The 18962-nt window shown below is 36.3% G+C and overlaps 1 protein-coding gene across 1 annotated transcript in view; it reads left to right on the top strand.

Moving 5' to 3' along the window:
- The first annotated feature begins 3702 nt into the window (after positions 1 to 3702).
- Positions 3703 to 18962, top strand: part of CCDC73 (coiled-coil domain containing 73) — a 116377-nt gene continuing 101117 nt past the window's right edge. Inside the window, exons 1-2 of the mRNA XM_070804003.1 lie at positions 3703 to 3987; positions 18032 to 18103. Coding sequence (XP_070660104.1) covers positions 3850 to 3987; positions 18032 to 18103 — 210 coding nt within the window. The 5' untranslated portion in view covers positions 3703 to 3849. The remainder of the gene's footprint in view (positions 3988 to 18031; positions 18104 to 18962) is intronic.

The following is an 18962-nucleotide window of genomic DNA, read 5'->3' as shown; positions in this document are numbered from 1 at the left end:
AAATCATATTCACAAATTGATGTATCTTTCACTATCCTGTGAAGTAACTTTTGTTAACAAATTCATCTGAAGTTAAGTTTTTAAACACTTCTTGTGATGATACTTTTTGTTTAATCTTCTCATTCTTCCTCTCCCCCTCCCTTTTCTCCTTTACGATTTATTTGCTTGGCACCAAAGTAACTCTCCTATTGAAGATGGTTATTTTTGCTTCAATTTTATCTGAGAGTTAACTCTTCTGAATTCTACTTAATATAGTTGGTTTTTTATTAGGCTCCCTGCTTTGGCAGGCCTTAGGTTTGAATTCCATGTCTCTTAAGCCAGAGGCCACCAAAGCTGTTACTAAATTTTATATACCATGTAATATTCATCACCAAATTCAATAAGACAGTTTCATTCATTGAACATAATAAACCACTTAAAAATAGCAGTTTTCATTCATGTGTGATGTAAGGCTGTCAAATGAAAAGTATTCCTTATAATGGGCCATTGTCCAAGAAATCCATTTCACTCTGAAAGTAGATTCCACCCCTTTGCTCACCTTTTCAGTCTCAGACAAGTTTCACAACAGAAAAATATTTGTGAGCAGAGAAGTCAAATTCAGGAAGAAACTTAAATTACTTTTTTGTTTTCTCCTGCCAGTAGCTTCATAACCACAGAGTTGAGTTTGGCAAACTTTAAACTTCTATTGACCTGGGATTTCCCTGGACATCCAGTGTTTAAGACTCCATGCTTCCACTGTAGGGGGTGCAGGTTTGATTCCTGATCGGGGAAGTTAAGATCCCTCATGCTGGGCGGTACAGCCAAGAAAAAAAAAAATCTATTGACCTAATCAGTGAGCATCATTAAGCTATAACAACATAAAATTCATAGTCAAAATACCTTGATTTATAGAGACTAATAGGAACTTGACACAATAAAAGTGTTGATATTTTATTAAAGGCAATTTAAAACAGCATCATACATCATTTAGTAATACAGAACTCTGTTTTAGTCAACTCTGAAAAGTTGAAAGGGCTACAGTATCTTTATTTCATTAACATGGAAGAACATTAGGTTTCCAAGCACTACAAAAACAGTACAATATAGTGTTTGGGGCAGGGACTCCGGAGTCAACGTGTCCGTTTTCAAATTCTGCTTTCATCGCTTATTAGCTGCGAAACCTCTGGAAGTTTACTAACCTCTCTGTTCCTTTGTTTCTTCACCTGCAAAAAATGGGGATGATGATTTTACTTATCCAAGAAAGATTTGTTTTGAGGATTGAGTTATAATAATATATATTATGAGCTGAGACCCCCACCTGGCAGGTAGTCTGTGTCCTTCAAGTGTTAACTGTTATTTCTGAACAACCATTTGTCTAAAAGCCTTCACCTGAACACATGAATTAGCAATAGAATGGAAAACTGAAATGGAATGGAATACTGCATTTCTGTTAAGACGGAATAATGGGAAACTTGAAGATAAAAGAAGTTCCCATTGCCCTCTTCTTACTGATATCTCTTGACACATCACCACAAGTTGTGGAACCAGTCCTCTTCATCTCCAGAGCACATATCCACTTACCTTGATGTCTGCTCCATTTGGACATCCAAAATCCATGTCCAAAACTGAACTCCTGAACTTGCCAGCCCTGCCTCCCCAAATGCTCCAGCCTGCAGTCTTCCCTCCACTGTTCAATCCACCCAGGTGGTGCTCAGGCCCAAAACTTCAAAATTATCCTTGACTCCTCTCTTTGTCTCACCTCACATGCAATCCATCAGTCAATCCCACTGGCTAGGTCTTTGATACTTTTAAGATTTTAAAAATATTTTATTTGGAATTGTTGTTTTTAGTTGGACTGTTAGTCCAAATAACATAGCCCATTATTTTTAGGAATGGAAGTTTCCCTTTTATAAAGTTTCTTACATACACAGTTGTGATGGTTAATTTTTTTGTCAAGTTGGCTATGTCACAGTACCCAGATACTTGGTCAGATATCTGTGTCTGTGAAGATAGTTTTTAGATGAGATCAACATTTAAATCAGTAGACTTCAACTAAAGCAAATTACCCTTTATAATGTGGATGCTATGCTATGCTATGCTAAGTCACTTCAGTCGTGTCTGACTCTGTGCGACCCCATAGATGGCAGCCCACTAGGCTCCCCCAGCCCTGGGATTCTCCAGGCAAGAACACTGGAGTGGGTTGCCATTTCCTTCTCCAATTATAATGTGGATGGGCCTTATCTAATCAGTTGAAGGTTGTAAGAAAAAAAGATTGAGGTTCCCTAAGGAAGAAGGAATTCTGCTTCCAGATTACCTTTGGACTTAAGTTGTAGTATTACCTCTTTCCTGGGTCTCCAGCCTTTTGGCCTGTCCTAAAGATTTTCGATTTGTCAGACCCCACAATCACATGAACCAATTCCTTGAAATAAACCTTTCTATATATATATTCTATTAGTTCTCTTTTCTCTGAAGAACATTTACTAATATAATACCTATCAGGATGGCTAAAATAAAAAGTAGTAATAATACCAAATAGTGGTGGGGCTTTGGAGAAACTGAACACTTGTACATTGCCAAATAGGGTGTAAAATGGCATAACCACTCTGGGAAATAGTTTGACTTTTAAAACTGAAAATTGACTCAATATTTATTCAGCCCAGCAGTTACACTCTTGGACACTTATCCCTAAGAAATGAAGACATTTGTTCATATAGAAACTTGTACATGAATGTTCATAGCAGCTTTATTCATAAGAGCCAAAAACTGAGAACAACTCAGATGTCTTTCAGTGAGTGCATGGTTAAACTATAATATGTCTATACCATGGAATATTGCTCAGCAGTAGAAAGGAATGAACTATTGATATGCACAACAACGTGGATGAATCTCAGTGTAATTATTATAAGTGAAAAAAGTCCAGTTTCAGTGGGTTGCATGATATATGATTCCATTTATATAATATTCTGGAAATAATAAAATTAGAGAAAAGATCAGTGTAGTGGGTATGGAGACAAAGAAGCTGCATGAGGGAGCCTATGTTGATGGTACAGTTCTATATCGTGATTGTAGTGTAGTTGAATGAAGCTGTATGTATAATAAACTTTCATAGAATTATAAACACAGACACATACACAAACTAGTGTATGTATAATCAGTAAAATAATCATAAGCTCTCTGAGTTGTACCAGTGTCAGACACACAGTTTTCTTATTGTCCTGTTACTATACAAAATGTTAACATTAGGAGAGGCTGAGTGAATGGTGCGTAGGACTCATTGTACATTTCTTTGCAGCCGCTTGTGAATCAGTTATTAGAATGAAAAGTTGAAAAGCTTCTTGCAGCCTGATTCATACTTTTTTCTGGGTTGAGAAACACATTTAAATGCCTTGGTTTATAGCAAAAGGCAGTTATCACATTCCCCCTTTCCCAACTTTGTTGGGTTTAAAGATGGCATTTCTGTTAATTAGTATTCACACTGTCCTTACAAAATGCTTTATATCAAAACAAAGTTAAGAAGCACAGTATCTATCTCAGACTTGGTATGATCAGGTTAGTACTGAGCCAAGCCTTGTCTGTAACATTAGGAACCCAGTCTTTGGGTGGTTAGGAGCAGAAAATTTGTTCTTAAGGGTACTAAGGTAAAAGAAAAAGCCTCAGCCACCGAGAAATAGAATAGGATCATTGTTGCTGAGTGTTTTGTGTATCAAGATCAGAATAACAGTGATGACAAAATTGTTATTCAGTGTTAAACCTGTAGGGTTATGGGATACAAGTTGTTTTATTTTTACGATGACTGTGCTTTTACTTGAAAACCCTAAATAAATTTTTTTCAGTTAAAACCTATTTATATTACAGGAAATAAATGTTAATATGGAGAACGATTTTAAGACTGAGTCAGCATCATCTGCCTTCTCTCTTCAAAGTTCTTCAGAGACATTGTTTTCTATTCAGCTATTAGATTTCAAAACAAGTTTACTGGAAGCATTAGAAGAATTACGTATGAGAAGGGTGAGTTTCTTTTTAAAACATTAAGTCAGAGAACTTGATTTTGTTCATTATTTTTTTGTCTTAAGGAGAGAAAAAGACAACAAAATAGCTTCTTATTTAGAAAAAAGAAATCTAGCCTCGCCAACAGAGTAAAAGAGAAAAGGTCAGATTTAGTCAACATCTGGAGGTGGAAAAGAAGTTATAAACCAAGGTAAAAAATAAAAGAGATTTCATAAGCTAGCTAGCATTGAGTGCCTTGGAATGCATAGTTAGCATTACAGTTGGATACTGTGACTGATTAAAAAAAAAGAACTGCAGTTTCACAGTACAGTTTTGATAGATACTAATGAAATGATTAAATGATTAAATAAACAAATAACATGATTAAGTGACAATAAATATATGTAGTATTTTGACTTCAAATAATAAAATATCCCTGTTTTTAAAAATGATAACCCTGAAATTTTTAGTAAGGGGATATCTAGTATTAAATTGTAAAAGATGTTTGGTTTTAGCAGGAGATTTGTATTGGACAGAAACCCTGAAAAGCATTTCATTTCTGAGACTCTGAATTTGCAGAACAAGTTATCACCTCTGTGTTAGATTTGAGTTGGTAAGATTCTGAGATGAAAAAAATAAATTCTTAATCGTTGTAATAATGATCTAGGGATGAAGTAATTAGGACTTACATGTAACTGAGGGTAGATTCTCTCTACCGTAGAGAGAATCAGTAAAATTTGGTGACTTCCTGGAAATAAAGTATAAGTAGGAGTAAAAAAATAACCTGAAACAGTTTTATTTTTATGAACCCTGTTTTAAGATTTTAAAATACTGAAATTTGTTGTCATAATAAGGAAATTTAATTACCATCCTATATATAAAGCTACTTTCAACCAATGTAACAAAAGTCTATTAAACAAAGAAGAAATTATGCTTTAAAAAATAGGTATCTTGGATAAGTTTTGAAAATAACTTTTTTATAAAACTAGCTTAAAATAGTATCTTTTCTGAATAAAGTCTCCTACTATTATTGTGTTGCTGTTGACTTCTTTTTTTATGTCTGATAATATTTGTCTTATATATTGAGGTGTTCCTATATTAGGTGCATATATATTTATACTTGTTATATCTTCTTTGATCTCTTGATCTATGTAGTGTTGTTCTTTGTCTCTTCTAATAGTCTTACTCTTTATTTTAAAGCCTATTTTGTCTGATATAAGTATTGCTGCTCTGGCCTTCTTTAGGTTTCCGTTTGCATGTAATACCTTTTTCCATCCCCTCACTTTGAGTTTATATGTGTGTCTTTAGATCTGAAGCGAGTCTTTTATAGACGGTGTATATATGGGTCATGTTTCTGTATCCATTCAGCCACTCTGTGTCTTTTGGTTGTAACATTTAGTTCATTACATTTAAGGTAATTATCATTATATATGTTCTTACTGACATTTTGTCAATTGTTTTGGATTTGGTTTATAAGCCTTTCTTCCTCTTTATTCTTTTGTGATTTGATGACTGTCTTTAGGGTTATGTTTGCATTTCTTTTTCTGGTGTATATCTATTATAGATTTTTGGTTTCTGGTTTACTATGAAGTTTTTGTATAGCAATCTATATATATTCATGATTGTTTTAATTTACTCATCTCTCAATTTCAAATGCATTTTTAAAACCCTACATTTATACTCTACTCCCCTAATTATTGCTGTTGTTGATAGCATATTTTGCATCTAATTATTTTGTGTATCCCTTAATTGCTTATTGTGGATATAAATAATTTTGCTACTTTTGTCTTTCAGAACTCTGCTAACTTTGTATGTGGATGATTTCCTACCTTTACTGTTTCTTTCCCTTTACTGATGAGCTTTTTCATTTCCTAATTTTCTTGTTTCCAGTTGTGGCCTCTTCTTTTTTCTCCTAGAGAAGTTCCTCTAACCATTGCTGTAAAGGAGAAGATATTTGCAAGTGATATGACCAATAAGGGGTTAATATCCAAAATATATAAACAGGTCATATAACTCAACATCAGAAAAACAAACAACCTGTTTAAAAATAGGAAGGAGCACTGAGTAGATATTTTTCTAAGGAGGATATGCAGATGGCCAACAGGCACATGAAAAGATGCTCAGCGTTGCTAATCATTAGGGAAATGCAAATCAAAACCAAACTGATTCATACCCATCAGAATGGCTGTCATCAAATAGAACACAAACAACAAATGCTGGCAAGGATGTGAAAAAAAGGGAACCCTCATGCACTGTTGGGGAATGTAAATTGACGTAGCCGCAATGGATAACAGTATGGAGATTTCTTGAAGAACTAAAAATAGGACTACCATATGACCCAGCTACTGCACTCCTGGGTATATATTTGAAAGAGCTCAAATGCTAATTCAAATAGATGCATGTACCCCAGTGTTCAGAGAAGCATTATTTAGTTGCCAGGATGTGGAAGCAATCTAAATGTCCATCAGCAGATGAATGGATAAAGAAATTGTGGTGTATACACACACACACACACACAGACGTATACATATCCATCCATCCATTCATTCGTCCATACATGTACAGTGGAATACTAAAAGTGAAAATGTTAGTTGCTCAGTCGAGTCTGACTCTTTGAGACCCCATCGACTGTAGCCCACCTGGCTCCTTTGTTCATGTAATTCTCCAGGCAAGAGTACTGGAGTGGGTAGCCATTTCCTTCTCCAGGGTATCTTCCCAACCAAGGGATTGAACCTAGGTCTCCTGCATTGGAATACTACTACAATACTACAATGCTGCTGCTGCTGCTGCTAAGTCGCTTCAGTCGTGTCTGACTCTGTGCGACCCCATAGACGGCAGCCCACCAGGCTCCCCCGTCCCTGGAATTATCCAGGCAAGAACACTAGAGTGGGTTGCCATTTCCTTCTCCAATGCATGAAAGTGAAAAGTGAAAGTGAAATTGCTCAGTTGTGTCTGACTCCCAGCGACCCCATGGACTTCAGCCTACCAGGCTTCTCCGTCCATAGGATTTTCCAGGCAAGAGTACTGGAGTGGGGTGCCATCGCCTTCTCCGACAATACTGCAATGGAATACTACTAATCCACGAAAAATGACATTTTGCTGTTTGCAGCAACGTAGATGGAAGGCATTATGCAAAATGAAATGTGGAATCTAAAAATTAAAACAGACTAGCATGTGTGTGAAAGTCACTCAGTCGTGTCTGAGTCTTTGCAACCCCATGGACTGTATAGTCCATGGAAGTCTCCAGGCCAGAATACTGGAGTGGGTAGCCTTTCCCTCTCCAGGGGATCTTCCCAACCCAGGGATTGAACCCAGGTCTCCCACATTGCAGGTGGATTCTTTACCAGCTGAGCCACAAGGGAAGCCCAAGAATACTGGAATGGGTAGCCTATCCCTTCTCCAGAGGATTTTCCTGACCCAGGAGTTGAACTGGGGTCTCCTGCATTGTAGGTGGATTCTTTACCAACTGAGCTATGAGGGAAGCCCAACAGACTAGTGAATAAAACAGAAAAGTTGACTCATGGATAAAGAGAACAAACTAGTGGTTACTAATAGGGATAGGAAAGGGAGGAGGAGAGACATACATGGGTAGGTGAAAAAAAGGATTATTATGAGGTTATGTGAAAAAGATGCTTGCTCCTTGGAAGGAAAGCCATGACAAACCTAGACACTGTATTAAAAAAGCAGAGCTATCACTTTGCCAGCAAAGGTCCATGTAGTCAAAGCTATGGTTTCTCTAGTAGTCATGTACAGATGTAGTAAGCTGAGCGCTGAAGAATTGGTGCTTTTGAACTGTGGTGCTGGAGAAGACTCTTGAGAGTCCCTTGGACTGCAAAGAGATCAAATCAGTCAATCCTAAGGGAAATCAACCCTGAATATTCATTGGAAGGACTGATGCTGAAGCTGAAACTCTGATACTTTGGCCATCTGATGCGAAGAGCCAATTCACTGGAAAGACCCTGATGCTGGGAAAGATTGAAGGTAAAAGGAGAAGGGGCGGCAGAGGATGATATGGTTAGGTAGCATCACCAACCAGATGGGCATGAATTTGAGCAAACTCCGGGAGATAGTGAAGGACAGGGAAGCCTGGAATGCTGCAGTCCATGGGTGACAAAGAGTTGGACATGACTTAGCGGCTGAACAACAACAACAATGCAAAATCATGTATGTGAAACTTCTGAGAATTGTGAAGCATTGTAGAATTTGAAGAATCTTTCATTCAGTAATAATAATAGAAAGCACAAATGGGAAATCTTAAAAGCAGTCAGAAGTGGGAAAAGATTCATTATTTTCAAAAGAACAATAATACTATTCATAGTGGACTTCTTGATAATAATTGCTCAGTCCAGGAGACAATGGCATGATACTTTATAGTGCTTAAAACAATTTTGTTCCCCCCCAAACAGCCTCAAAAATGATATCATGAGTATTGAATGAGTTTTTCTAAGTGGAAGAAGTAATTATGTAAGTCTTCATACTAGGCAGTGCATTTGTATGGATCTGATCTGATCTGGAAGAGGCAAGACTATGGGGATAGGAAACAAATCAGTAGTTGCCAGGTGTTGAAGGATGGGATAGGGATTATCTATAAATGGAATGCATAAGAGAATTTTGAGGAGTGATGGATTTTTCTGTATGGTACAGTGATGGTAGAAACATTTCTCCATGCTTCTGTCAAAATCCATAAAACTATACACCACAGTGAACTATACTATATGCAACCTTTATAAAAATTCAACCAGAGTGTGGGGAGAATTTCAGGATGGAATGCAGACTGTGAAAATATATATAACTGTTTCACCATTACTTCAGTGAAAGACGTGGGTGGGAAAAGAAGCTGATTTAAGAACTTTAGAGAATGTACGTTGAGTTGATCAGTTCAGTCGCTCAGTCGTGTCCGACTCTTTGCGACCCCAAGGACTGCAGCACGCCAGGCTTCCCTGTCCATCACCAACTCCTGGACCTTGCTCAAACTCACGTCCATTAAGCCCATCCAACCATCTCATCCTCTGTCGTGTTGAGTTGATACTGTAAGGCTGAAGACAAAAATGCTTAAATGTTTGCATTAAACACTCTCTGGTTGGCAGATTTATTTTTCATGGGAGTAATACCGACACTACTTATAGCTATGCTAGGGTTGAACAAATTAAGCAGGTTATAGAGCTGTGTAGAATTTTTTTCTCTGTTGAAGGAAGAAGTTACAAATAAGTATGTGTTTGGGGAGGCTAGAATGAATTCTGTGGTGTGGGATTAAAGTTGAAGGTATCACTATGAACTCATTTAGTATAAACAGATACAGAAATACAGACATGTATACATATTGGCTAGACTATATACATAGATTTTCTGGCTCTGCTGAAAGGGCATAGAGGTAGCAACACTCCCATAGCAGGAACCATCTATAGTACTCACTTTTTGGTTCTATATGTCATTATCTAATAAAAGGAACCAGGACCCCTTGAAGAAGTGGTTTGTTCTAGAGTTGGATATCTTGTAGTGCTGGAAGGTACTTTAAGAAGGTACTTAAAACAGCATGTCAAAAGGGTACAGAAACCAGCCTTAAAGAATTCCCATGAACATAGCTGGAAGAATTTGAGCAACAAAATAAATGATGATAGTATTGGATTGTAACCCAAAGAATAAAATAAATATCCATTGTACCCTACTAACATAAGTGAATGATAAAATAAATAAATGAGGGAGATGGGACAAATCTTTTATCGCAATTAATAAATGTAGAAGGAAGGAGAGAAACAGAAACCACCCTTAAAGCATCACAGTAATAATTACTGCAGGCAAGATCCACAGATGAATGCTGAAATTAGTGGATGAAACTTTAAGGAGAAATAGAATAGTTGTAGTACCTTTCCCAAATTGTTTAGTAAGTTACTGTGATGGTTTTATACATGTTCACAAATTGCTTGATATTCTTTTCTCTAGGAAGTGGAGCTTAATTTCCCTCACCTTGATGGTGGACTAAGTTTTAACAGATAGAAAATATAAAGGGAAAAATAGTTTACTGTGGAGAAACTTGGCAAATACCACCTTCACTAAATGATTAAGTTTAAGATCCCCAGAAAGAATTGGTGTGGTTCAGTAATTCGTGTGAACATCAGGTACTCATGATATGATGTGATGAGAAGGGAACTTTACTGCTGTGGTATTCTTGAAACCTAGTTTAATCATGAAAAAATAGCAGACGAACACCATATGTAGAACATTCTACAAGATAGCTCCTCAGTGTTTGTCAGAGCAAGGTCATAAAAAACAAGAGAGAAATTATTACAGATTGGAGGAGTCTAAGGAAACATGATTAACCATAACATGGTGTCCCGTATTATATCCTGAAACAGATATTGGTGGAAAAACTAGTGAAATGTGAAGAAACCTTATAGTCTAATCAATAATATTATAACAATGTTATTTTCTTGACTTTGATAAATGTACCCTACTTATGTAAAATTTAAAGTTAGGGAAGCTGGATAAAGGGTATATATGAACTCTACTATCTTTATAAGTCTTCTGTAAGTCTAAAATAATTTCAAAATAAAAAGTTTGTAAAAGGAAATTTAGACTTTGAAACTGAAAGTTCAAGAAATACTATAGTAGAAATCAATATGATTCTTTTCTTTTTAATTTTAAAGAGATAATAAGCAAAACTATATTTGATCATTCATTTAATATTTCGTGAACACTTATGCCAGGTTTTAGAGAATATAATACCATGTAATAATAAAGGATTGCAGAATATACTCTGAGTCTGGACAATGAAATGTCTCATTTTACTAAGGGGAGTGAGGAAAGCTTCATAGAAGAAATAACTGATGCAGAGATGTTGTAAATGAGTAGGAATTTTGGATCAGTCTTTTTCAAGATTTATCAGTTATGTTGTTCTTTTCAAGGAATTAATTTTCCCCTTTGATTCTCTCTGTTGCATATTTGTTTTGTGTTTTATTACTATTCACTCTTATCTTTATTATTTCCTTACTTTAATTTGTTCTTTTTGTCTTGAACTTCTAAAGATGGTATTTAGTTGATTAGTTTTCATCTTTGTTCCTTTTCTAATGTACAGCATTTAAGACTAAATTTTTCTCTTAGCATGCCTTTAGTTGGATCCCACAAATTTATGTAGATTCATTAACTATATTATCTACATCTTTATTATCATTCAGTTCAGATTGTAATTTATTCTTTGACCCATGCATTATTTAGATGTATACTACTACTTCTACAAATATTTGAGAGTTTCATTTTACTTTCTATTAACTTTAAAACATTTTTTTGGATAATTTTATGTCAGATTATAAGCTTTATATAATTTCAGTCACATAATATTTGTGGAACTTTGTTCTCTAGTCAAGCATATAATCAAATTTGCTGAATAGGCCAACAGAGATGAATTCGAAAAAAATATAATATGTATTCTGTGTTTCTTGGGTGCAATATAGAATGACTGTGAATTTGGTCAACTTTGTCAATCTTGTTCAAATCTTCTGTATAATTATTTATTTATTTTTTGTCTGCATTTTCCTTCTCCTTTTTATTTTTCTGTACATATTTCAGTCTGGTTATTTTTTCCCCTTCCTTTCAGTTAATGAATTTTCAGGTTATGTAGTTTGCTGATTAGGTCAATCTGTTGAGTTCTTAATTTTCCTTCTTATATTTTCAGTCCTAATATTTTCATTTGGTTCTTCTTTTATAACTTTCATTCCTCTGCTGAAATTGATATTGTCATATAGTTTCTTGCATATAGTTTCATATATTTAAAGTCTATATCTATATATAGTATATATATATCTATGAACAGTATGAAAAAGCAAAAAGATATGACTCCAGAATATGAGCCCCCAGGTTGGTAGGTGTCCAATATGCCACTGGGGAAGAGCAGAGAAATAGCTCCAGAACGAATGAAGAGTCTGGGCCAAAGTGGAAATGACACTCAGCTGTGGATGTGTCTGGTGGTGAAAGTAAAATCTGAGGCTATAAAGAACAGTATTGCATAGGAACCTAGAATATTCGGTTCATGAATCAAGATAAATTGGACATGGTCAAGCAGGAGATGGTGTGAGTGAACATTGACATTTGAGGAATCAGTGAACTAAAATGGACAGGAATGGGTGATTTTAATTCAGATGACCATTATATCTAGTAATGTGGGCAAGAATCCCCTAGAAGGATTGGAGTAGCCCTTATAGTCAACAAAAGAGTCTGAAATGCAGTACTTGGGTGCAGTCTCAAAACCAACAGAATGATCTCTGTTCATTTCCAAGGTAAACCATTCAACATCACAGTAATTCAAGTCTATGCCCCAACCACTACGGCCAAAGAAGCTGAAGTTGAACAGTTCTCTGAAGACATACAAGACTTTCTAGAACTAACACTAAAAAAAGATATCCTTTTCATCATAAGGGATTGGAATGCACAAGTAGGAAGTCAAAAGATATCTGGAATAACAGGCAAGTTTGGCCTTGGAGTACAAAATGAACCAGCACAAAGGCTAACAGAGTTTTGCCAAGAGAACACATTGGTCATAGCAAACACCCTCTTCCAACAACACAAGAGACGACTGTACACATGGACATCACCAGAGGGCCAGGATTTAAATCTGATTGATTATATTCTTTGCAGCCGAAGATGGAGAAACTCTACAGAGTCAGCAAAAACAAGATCGGGAGCTGACTGTGGCTCAGATCATGAGTTTCTTATTTGAAAATTCACGCTTAAATTGAAGAAAGTAGGGAAAACCACTAGGCCATTCAGGTATGACTTAAATCAAATCCCGTATCATTATACAGTAGAGGTGATGAATAGATTCAAGGGATTAGATCTGGTAGACAGAATGCCTGAAGAACTGTGGCTGAAGGTTTGTAACATTGTGTAGGAAGCAGTGACAAGAACCACCCCCAAGAAAAAGAAATGTGAGAAGGCACAATGGTTGTCTGAGGAGGCCTTACGAATAGCTGAAAATAGAAGAGAAACGAAAGGCAGGGGAGAAAGGGAAAGATACACCCAACTGAATGCAGAGTTGCAGAGAATAGCAAAAAGGGATAAGAAAACCTTAAGCGAACAATGCAAAGTAATGGAGAAAAACAATAGAATGGGAAAGACTAGAGATTTCTTCAAGAAAATTGGAGATACCAAGGGAACATTTCATACAAAGATAGGCACAGTAAAGGACAGAAACATCAAGGACCTAAGAGAAGCAGAAGATATTAAGAAGTGGTGGCAGAATACACAGAAGAGCTATACAAAAAAGGTCTTAATGACCCAGATAAGCTTTACTGGTGGCTCAGGTGGTAAAGAATCTCCCTGCATGCAGGAGACATGGGTTCAGTCCCTGGGTCGGGAAGATTCCCTGGAGAAGGAAATGGCAACCCACTCCACTATTCTTGCCTAGGGAATCCCATGGACACAGGAGCCTGGTGGGTTACAATCCACGGGGTCACAAAGAGTCAGATATGACTTAGCAACTAAACAACGAACTCTGATGGTGTGGTCACTCATCTAGAGCCAAACATCCTGGAATGTGAAGTCAAGTGGGCCTCAGGAAGCATTATTATGAACAAAGCTAGTGTAAGTGATTGAATTCTAGCTGAGCTATTTCAAATCCTAAAAGATGATGCTGTGAAAGTGCTACACTCAATATGCCAGCAAATTTGGAAAACTCAGCAGTGGCCACAGGACTGGAAAAGGTTAGCTTTCATTCCAATCCCAAAGACAGACAGTGCCAAAAAATGTTCAAATTACCACACAGTTGTGCTCATTTTATGTGCTAGCAATGTAATGCTCAAAATCCTTCAAGGTAGGCTTCAGCAGTACATGAACTGAACATGTCTAGATGTACAAGCTGGATTTAGGAAAGGTGAGGAAAAAGAGATCAAGTTGCCAACATCCGTTGGATCACAGAAAAAGCAAGTGAATTCCAGAAAAACATCTACTTCTGTTTCATTGACTATGCTAAAGCCTTTGACTGTGTGAATCAACAACAAACTGTGAAAAAGTCTTAAAGAAATGGGAATACCAGACCACCTTACCTGTCTCCTGAGAAGCCTGTATGCAGGTCAAGAAGCAATAGTTAGAATCAGACATGGAACAATGGACTGGTTCAAATTTGGGAAAGGAGTACATCAAGGCTGTCAATGAGTATATTGTCACCCTGCATATTTAACTTATATTAAGAGTACATCATGCAAAATGCCAGGCTGACTCATAAGCTGGAATTAAGATTACTGGGAGAAATATCAACAACCTCAGATATGCAGATGATATAATTCTAATGGAATAAAGCAAAGAGGAACTAAAGAGCTCCTGATAAGAGTGAAAGAAGAGAGTGAAAAATCTGGCTTAAAACTCAACGTTCAAAGAACTAAGATCATGGCATCCAGTCCCACCACTTCATGGAAAATAGATGGAGAAAAAGTGGAAACAATAATAGATTTTATCTTCTTGGGGTCCAAAATCAAATCACTATAGATGGTGACTGCAGCCATGAAATTAAAAGATGCATACTCCTTGGAAGGAAGCTGTGACAAATGTAGACAACATATTAAAAAGCAGAGACATCACTTTGCCAACAAAGGTCCGTATAGCTAAAGTTATGGTTTTTCCAGTAGTAATCTATGGATGTGAGAGTTTGACCGTAAAGAAGGCAAGAATTGATGCTTTCAAGCTGTGGTGCTGGAGAAGACTCTTGAGAGTTACTTGGACAGCAAGGAGATCAAACCAGTCAGTCTTAAAGGAAATCCTCTGAATATTCATTGGACTAAAGTTTCAGTACCACCTGATGGGAAGAGCTGACTCGTTGGAAAAAGACCCTGATGCTAGGAAAGATTGAGGGCAGGAGAAGGGAGCAACAAAGGATGAGATGGTTGGATAGCGTCACTGACTCAATAAGGTGTGAGTTTGAGCAAACTCTGAGAGATAGTGAAGGACTGGGAAGCCTGGCATGATGCAGTATATGGGGTTGCAAAGAATTAGACACGACTTAGTGACTGAATAACAACAATACCTATAAACTCTAATATATGGACCTGTAGATCTGTTTCTGTTGTCTCTTTTTTTCCTTCATTTTTGGGTCATTTGATGTTTGGTGGGGTGCAGCCAAAAAAAAAAAAAAAAAGCAATGATTTGCTAAGGAAATTAGTAGGAAGGAAACTGGGTAATTAATGGTGTAATTCTTGCTGGGATAATCCCATGGACAGAGGAGCCTGGTGGGCCACAGTCCATGGGGTCAAAAAAGTCATACATAACTGACCAGCTGAACATGCGTACAATGTGGTAAATAATATTAAGCAGCATTTCAGTTCCCCGTAAAATTAGTTGTGCTGTCATAACCCTTTTGCAGTTATAATGATTTGTAGAATCTGTATCTTAAACCACATGGAAAACTGGGAAAATGAGTGTTATCCACATTGCTGAAAGTAACATTATAATATACTTCTACTGTGTTAGGATTTTGGTATAACTTCTTGCTTTTTATTAAAAATTATTATTTACATTTTATTTGAACTTTTCACTTTTTTTCATTCTTCAGGCAGTTTTCAAAAATCATTAATAAAAATTCTTATTAAATTGTCAATGAGAAAAAAATATGATAAATTTGGTAAGGAAATCCCATATGAAACTTCAATAAAATATCCAAGAATATAGAACCTTAAAAAAGACTTTAAAAACTAAACTTTAAAGTGTTTATTTTTTATTGGCTGCCTTAGGACTACAAGGATTTTATTGTTTTTACAAAAACAATAAAAGAGGAGTAATTTGCTGGTTTATTTACTCTTTATAACCTTTAGAAAGTGACATGCTTTTTTTAAAGTACTTGCTTCAGGCTGTAGTTTTACACGATGGACTGTGCATTGGTCAGGCCTCTTCAATTCTTGACCCTGAACAGATTTAGGGATGTAGTATATATAGCAGGCTCTTGTCCAAGTAGCCAAAACTGTAACTGGGTACTTTCATTCTCCTTTTCAAACTCATAATCCACCTCCTACGAAATGGCCCAATTCAGTTTTTCATATTGTCTAATACAATATTAATCACTCTTTCAGAGGGTTTCTTGGTTTGATTAAGTACCAAGTATCAAAAATAAGTATTTCTAATATGCATGGAATAGCCTAAATGTTCACACTTAAAGAAAAGCTGTTTCCTAAGAAAGAAATTTCTTTTTTAGGAGCTTTTGAATTTATGGTTATCGAGCTGTTGCAGATTTTGTTTATCTCCTTAGTTGAGGTTTGGTAGTTTGTTGTTTTGGAATAATTGGTCTGTCTCTGTAAGTTGTCACATTTATGACCATAAACTTGTTTGTAGCATTCCCTTAACTTTTTAATGGCTATAGAACTTCTGTACATGGTTTCTTTTAGCATTTTGCACATATTTTAAAATTATTGATTTAAAGTCTGTCTAGGTCCATTGTCTGCATTTGCTCAGGAACAGTTACTATTAAATTGTTTGTTTGTTTGTTTTCCTGTGTATGAATCACTCTTCTGTTTACCTGGATGCCTTATAATTTTTTGTTGAGAAATGGACATTTTGTTGAGAAATGGGCATTTTGAGTATGTGACAGCTCTGGAAATACGATTCCTCCTTCTCTACAGGGTTGCTGCTTGTTTTTGTCTCTGTTTAGTGACTTTTCTGAAATAATTTTAAGTCTTCAGTTTTTGTCACGTGTGCCATGTTCTTAGCTTAGTGATCAGCTAGTGCTTTGTCTGACAGAGATAGCCTAAAATACCTGGAAGCAAAACAAACAAGAAAACCTCTCAGTCTTTGCAGAAGAGCTGTCTGTGAGTGTGTGTGTGTGTGTGTGTGTGTGTGTGTGTGTGTGTGTGTGATAAGTGTGTGTGTGTGGTGACAGTCCTCTAACACTCAACCAGTCCCCTTTCAAGTCTACCTGTCAAAGTTTCCAATAGAAGCTTCAGATTTCTCTAGTGATACTTCTGTTTATTGTGCGGACAAATTCAAGAATATTACAATATTTTAAACAAAATCAGAGTTTTTCGAAATAACTGCTTCCTGGCTGACTTTAGACTTCCTCCCTTGATTTTGGGTCTCTTTGTGCTGCTTCCCAGAGAGGGTCTGTCTTTGCAGCTCTTCCAGCTGTATCTCACTGCTTAATTAGTTGGGTGGTGGTATCAGGTAGGGAATAGGAGCATTTTCTGATGTTTCTATTAAGCCCTCAGTCTTTAGTGAACCTGATTCTCAAGGTGAAGCCTTCACTAGAATTCTGATCCCTTTTCTGTATTTAATGGTAGGCCTAGAATGTATTCCTTCCCCTGCCCCAGTGATAGAACTGTTGTTTTATTTTTGTAGCCTTCTCTCAGCTTCAGGGGGTTTCCACAAGTGCTCTCATGCTACAGTTTTTATTGCCCTACCCCCCGTAGATTAACGGTTTTGTTCTTTCAAGGAGATAAGAAAGATAGTCTTGTCTAAGTAAGTTTTTAGTGTTGTCAGTTGATTCCTTTTCCTAGCTACAGAGGTTTTCCACTAGTGTCCTTAGATGTACTTTTGATTTTCCTTTCCCCTGCAGATTAAGTTTTTGGTCTGTAGTAGATTTAGGGAAGATGGCTTGTGACTGCTCTTCTCCTCTCCAACCAGTACCACAGGGGGAAAGTTTTCTCAGATTCTTTCCTTCCTTTTCTGTAAGCACCTAGTGGGTTTCATGGAAGAAAAACCTGTCAGAAAGCATTAACCTCCTTATTTCTCTAGCCATCAGGAGATTCATCTTCTTACACCAGCCCATGCTCTGCCTTTAGAAATGTATTAAGGACTTGTAGCTGAGTTTTCTTATCAGTACTCAGTGGCTTATGTTCCAGGTAAGCAAATGCTGTGGTTCTTTTCTCCCTGCAGGTACCTGTCTCAATCCAGATTTTGGATTACTTGGTTGATATGGGACCTCAGTTCTCTGATGGATTTAACTATTTAACTTGCAACATTTCCAACTTTTTTTTCTTGTTGTAAGGGTGGGAGGATGTTGTTTTTTATCTCTTTAGATCTCTTTCTCCTTAGAATGAACCAAAACTGGAAGTTTTCAAGTCCTTATTTACTAGCATTTTTCTTCTTTTTGACTTAGGAAGCAGAAACTCAGTATGAAGAGCAGATTGCTAAAATTATTATGGAGACACAAGAACTTAAATGGCAAAAGGTGAGTATTTCCTCTTATGATTATCATTTTATTTAAAAATGTATTTTAATCCTTACTTGCAAAGATAATTTTTAAATTTCCAAAATATAATATTTGGAGAATTGTGCATCACTTTACAGAGTCTCCAAAAAATTACAGCTAAAACTATTAATAACATTTGGGCTTCCAAAAAACAGAATAACCATTTATTTTTCATGCTTTCTAATAGGAAAATAGCAAAGGATAACTCTGGAAACTATTGTGAATTATTTCATATCTGAAAAACATATTGTGTATTATAGAAGAGTCAAAGTATTTTTTAAGAAATGTAACCTCAGAATAGTTCCATATTTTCCTAGGCTATTATTACATATTATAACCAAATATTTAAAAAATCTGATTCTCTTTTGATCCTTATCCATATAGAAGCATTTTTGATAGTGCTTCTCTTGCCTTTCCAGCAAAGTAACTTTAACAACTAAAAACTGAAAGCTTAATCAAGATGGCCCTTCTTTGCAGTGTTAGGTAGTTTTGAAACAGGAACACAGAGACAACACGTCAGAATCAGAATTCACATAATAGAGAGGACAGGCCTACGATGGGAATTTTGAAGCCAGACAGATCAACAAGGTTGTGTAGAAATGGGAGTAAAACCAGAGTTGGGTTACATGAGGGACAGGTCTGAAATAAAGAAACCTGTCTGTGCAGAGGAAAAAACAGATAAATTCCAAATGCAATTGAAACTTCCAAGCATATTTCAGAACGTAAAGTCATAGCTTATTTTGAATAGAGAGCATTAACAGTCAAAAGTTATCGGAATCTTTAAGTTAATCAGTAAGTTTTATATAGTCCAGTTTAAAATACCACTTGTGTATATGGG

This window comes from Bos indicus, chromosome 15 (genome assembly GCF_029378745.1).
Source record: "Bos indicus isolate NIAB-ARS_2022 breed Sahiwal x Tharparkar chromosome 15, NIAB-ARS_B.indTharparkar_mat_pri_1.0, whole genome shotgun sequence".
Lineage (NCBI taxonomy): Eukaryota > Metazoa > Chordata > Mammalia > Artiodactyla > Bovidae > Bos > Bos indicus.
Note: the sequence above shows the minus strand (reverse complement) of the source record. Positions and strands in the feature narration are given on the sequence as shown.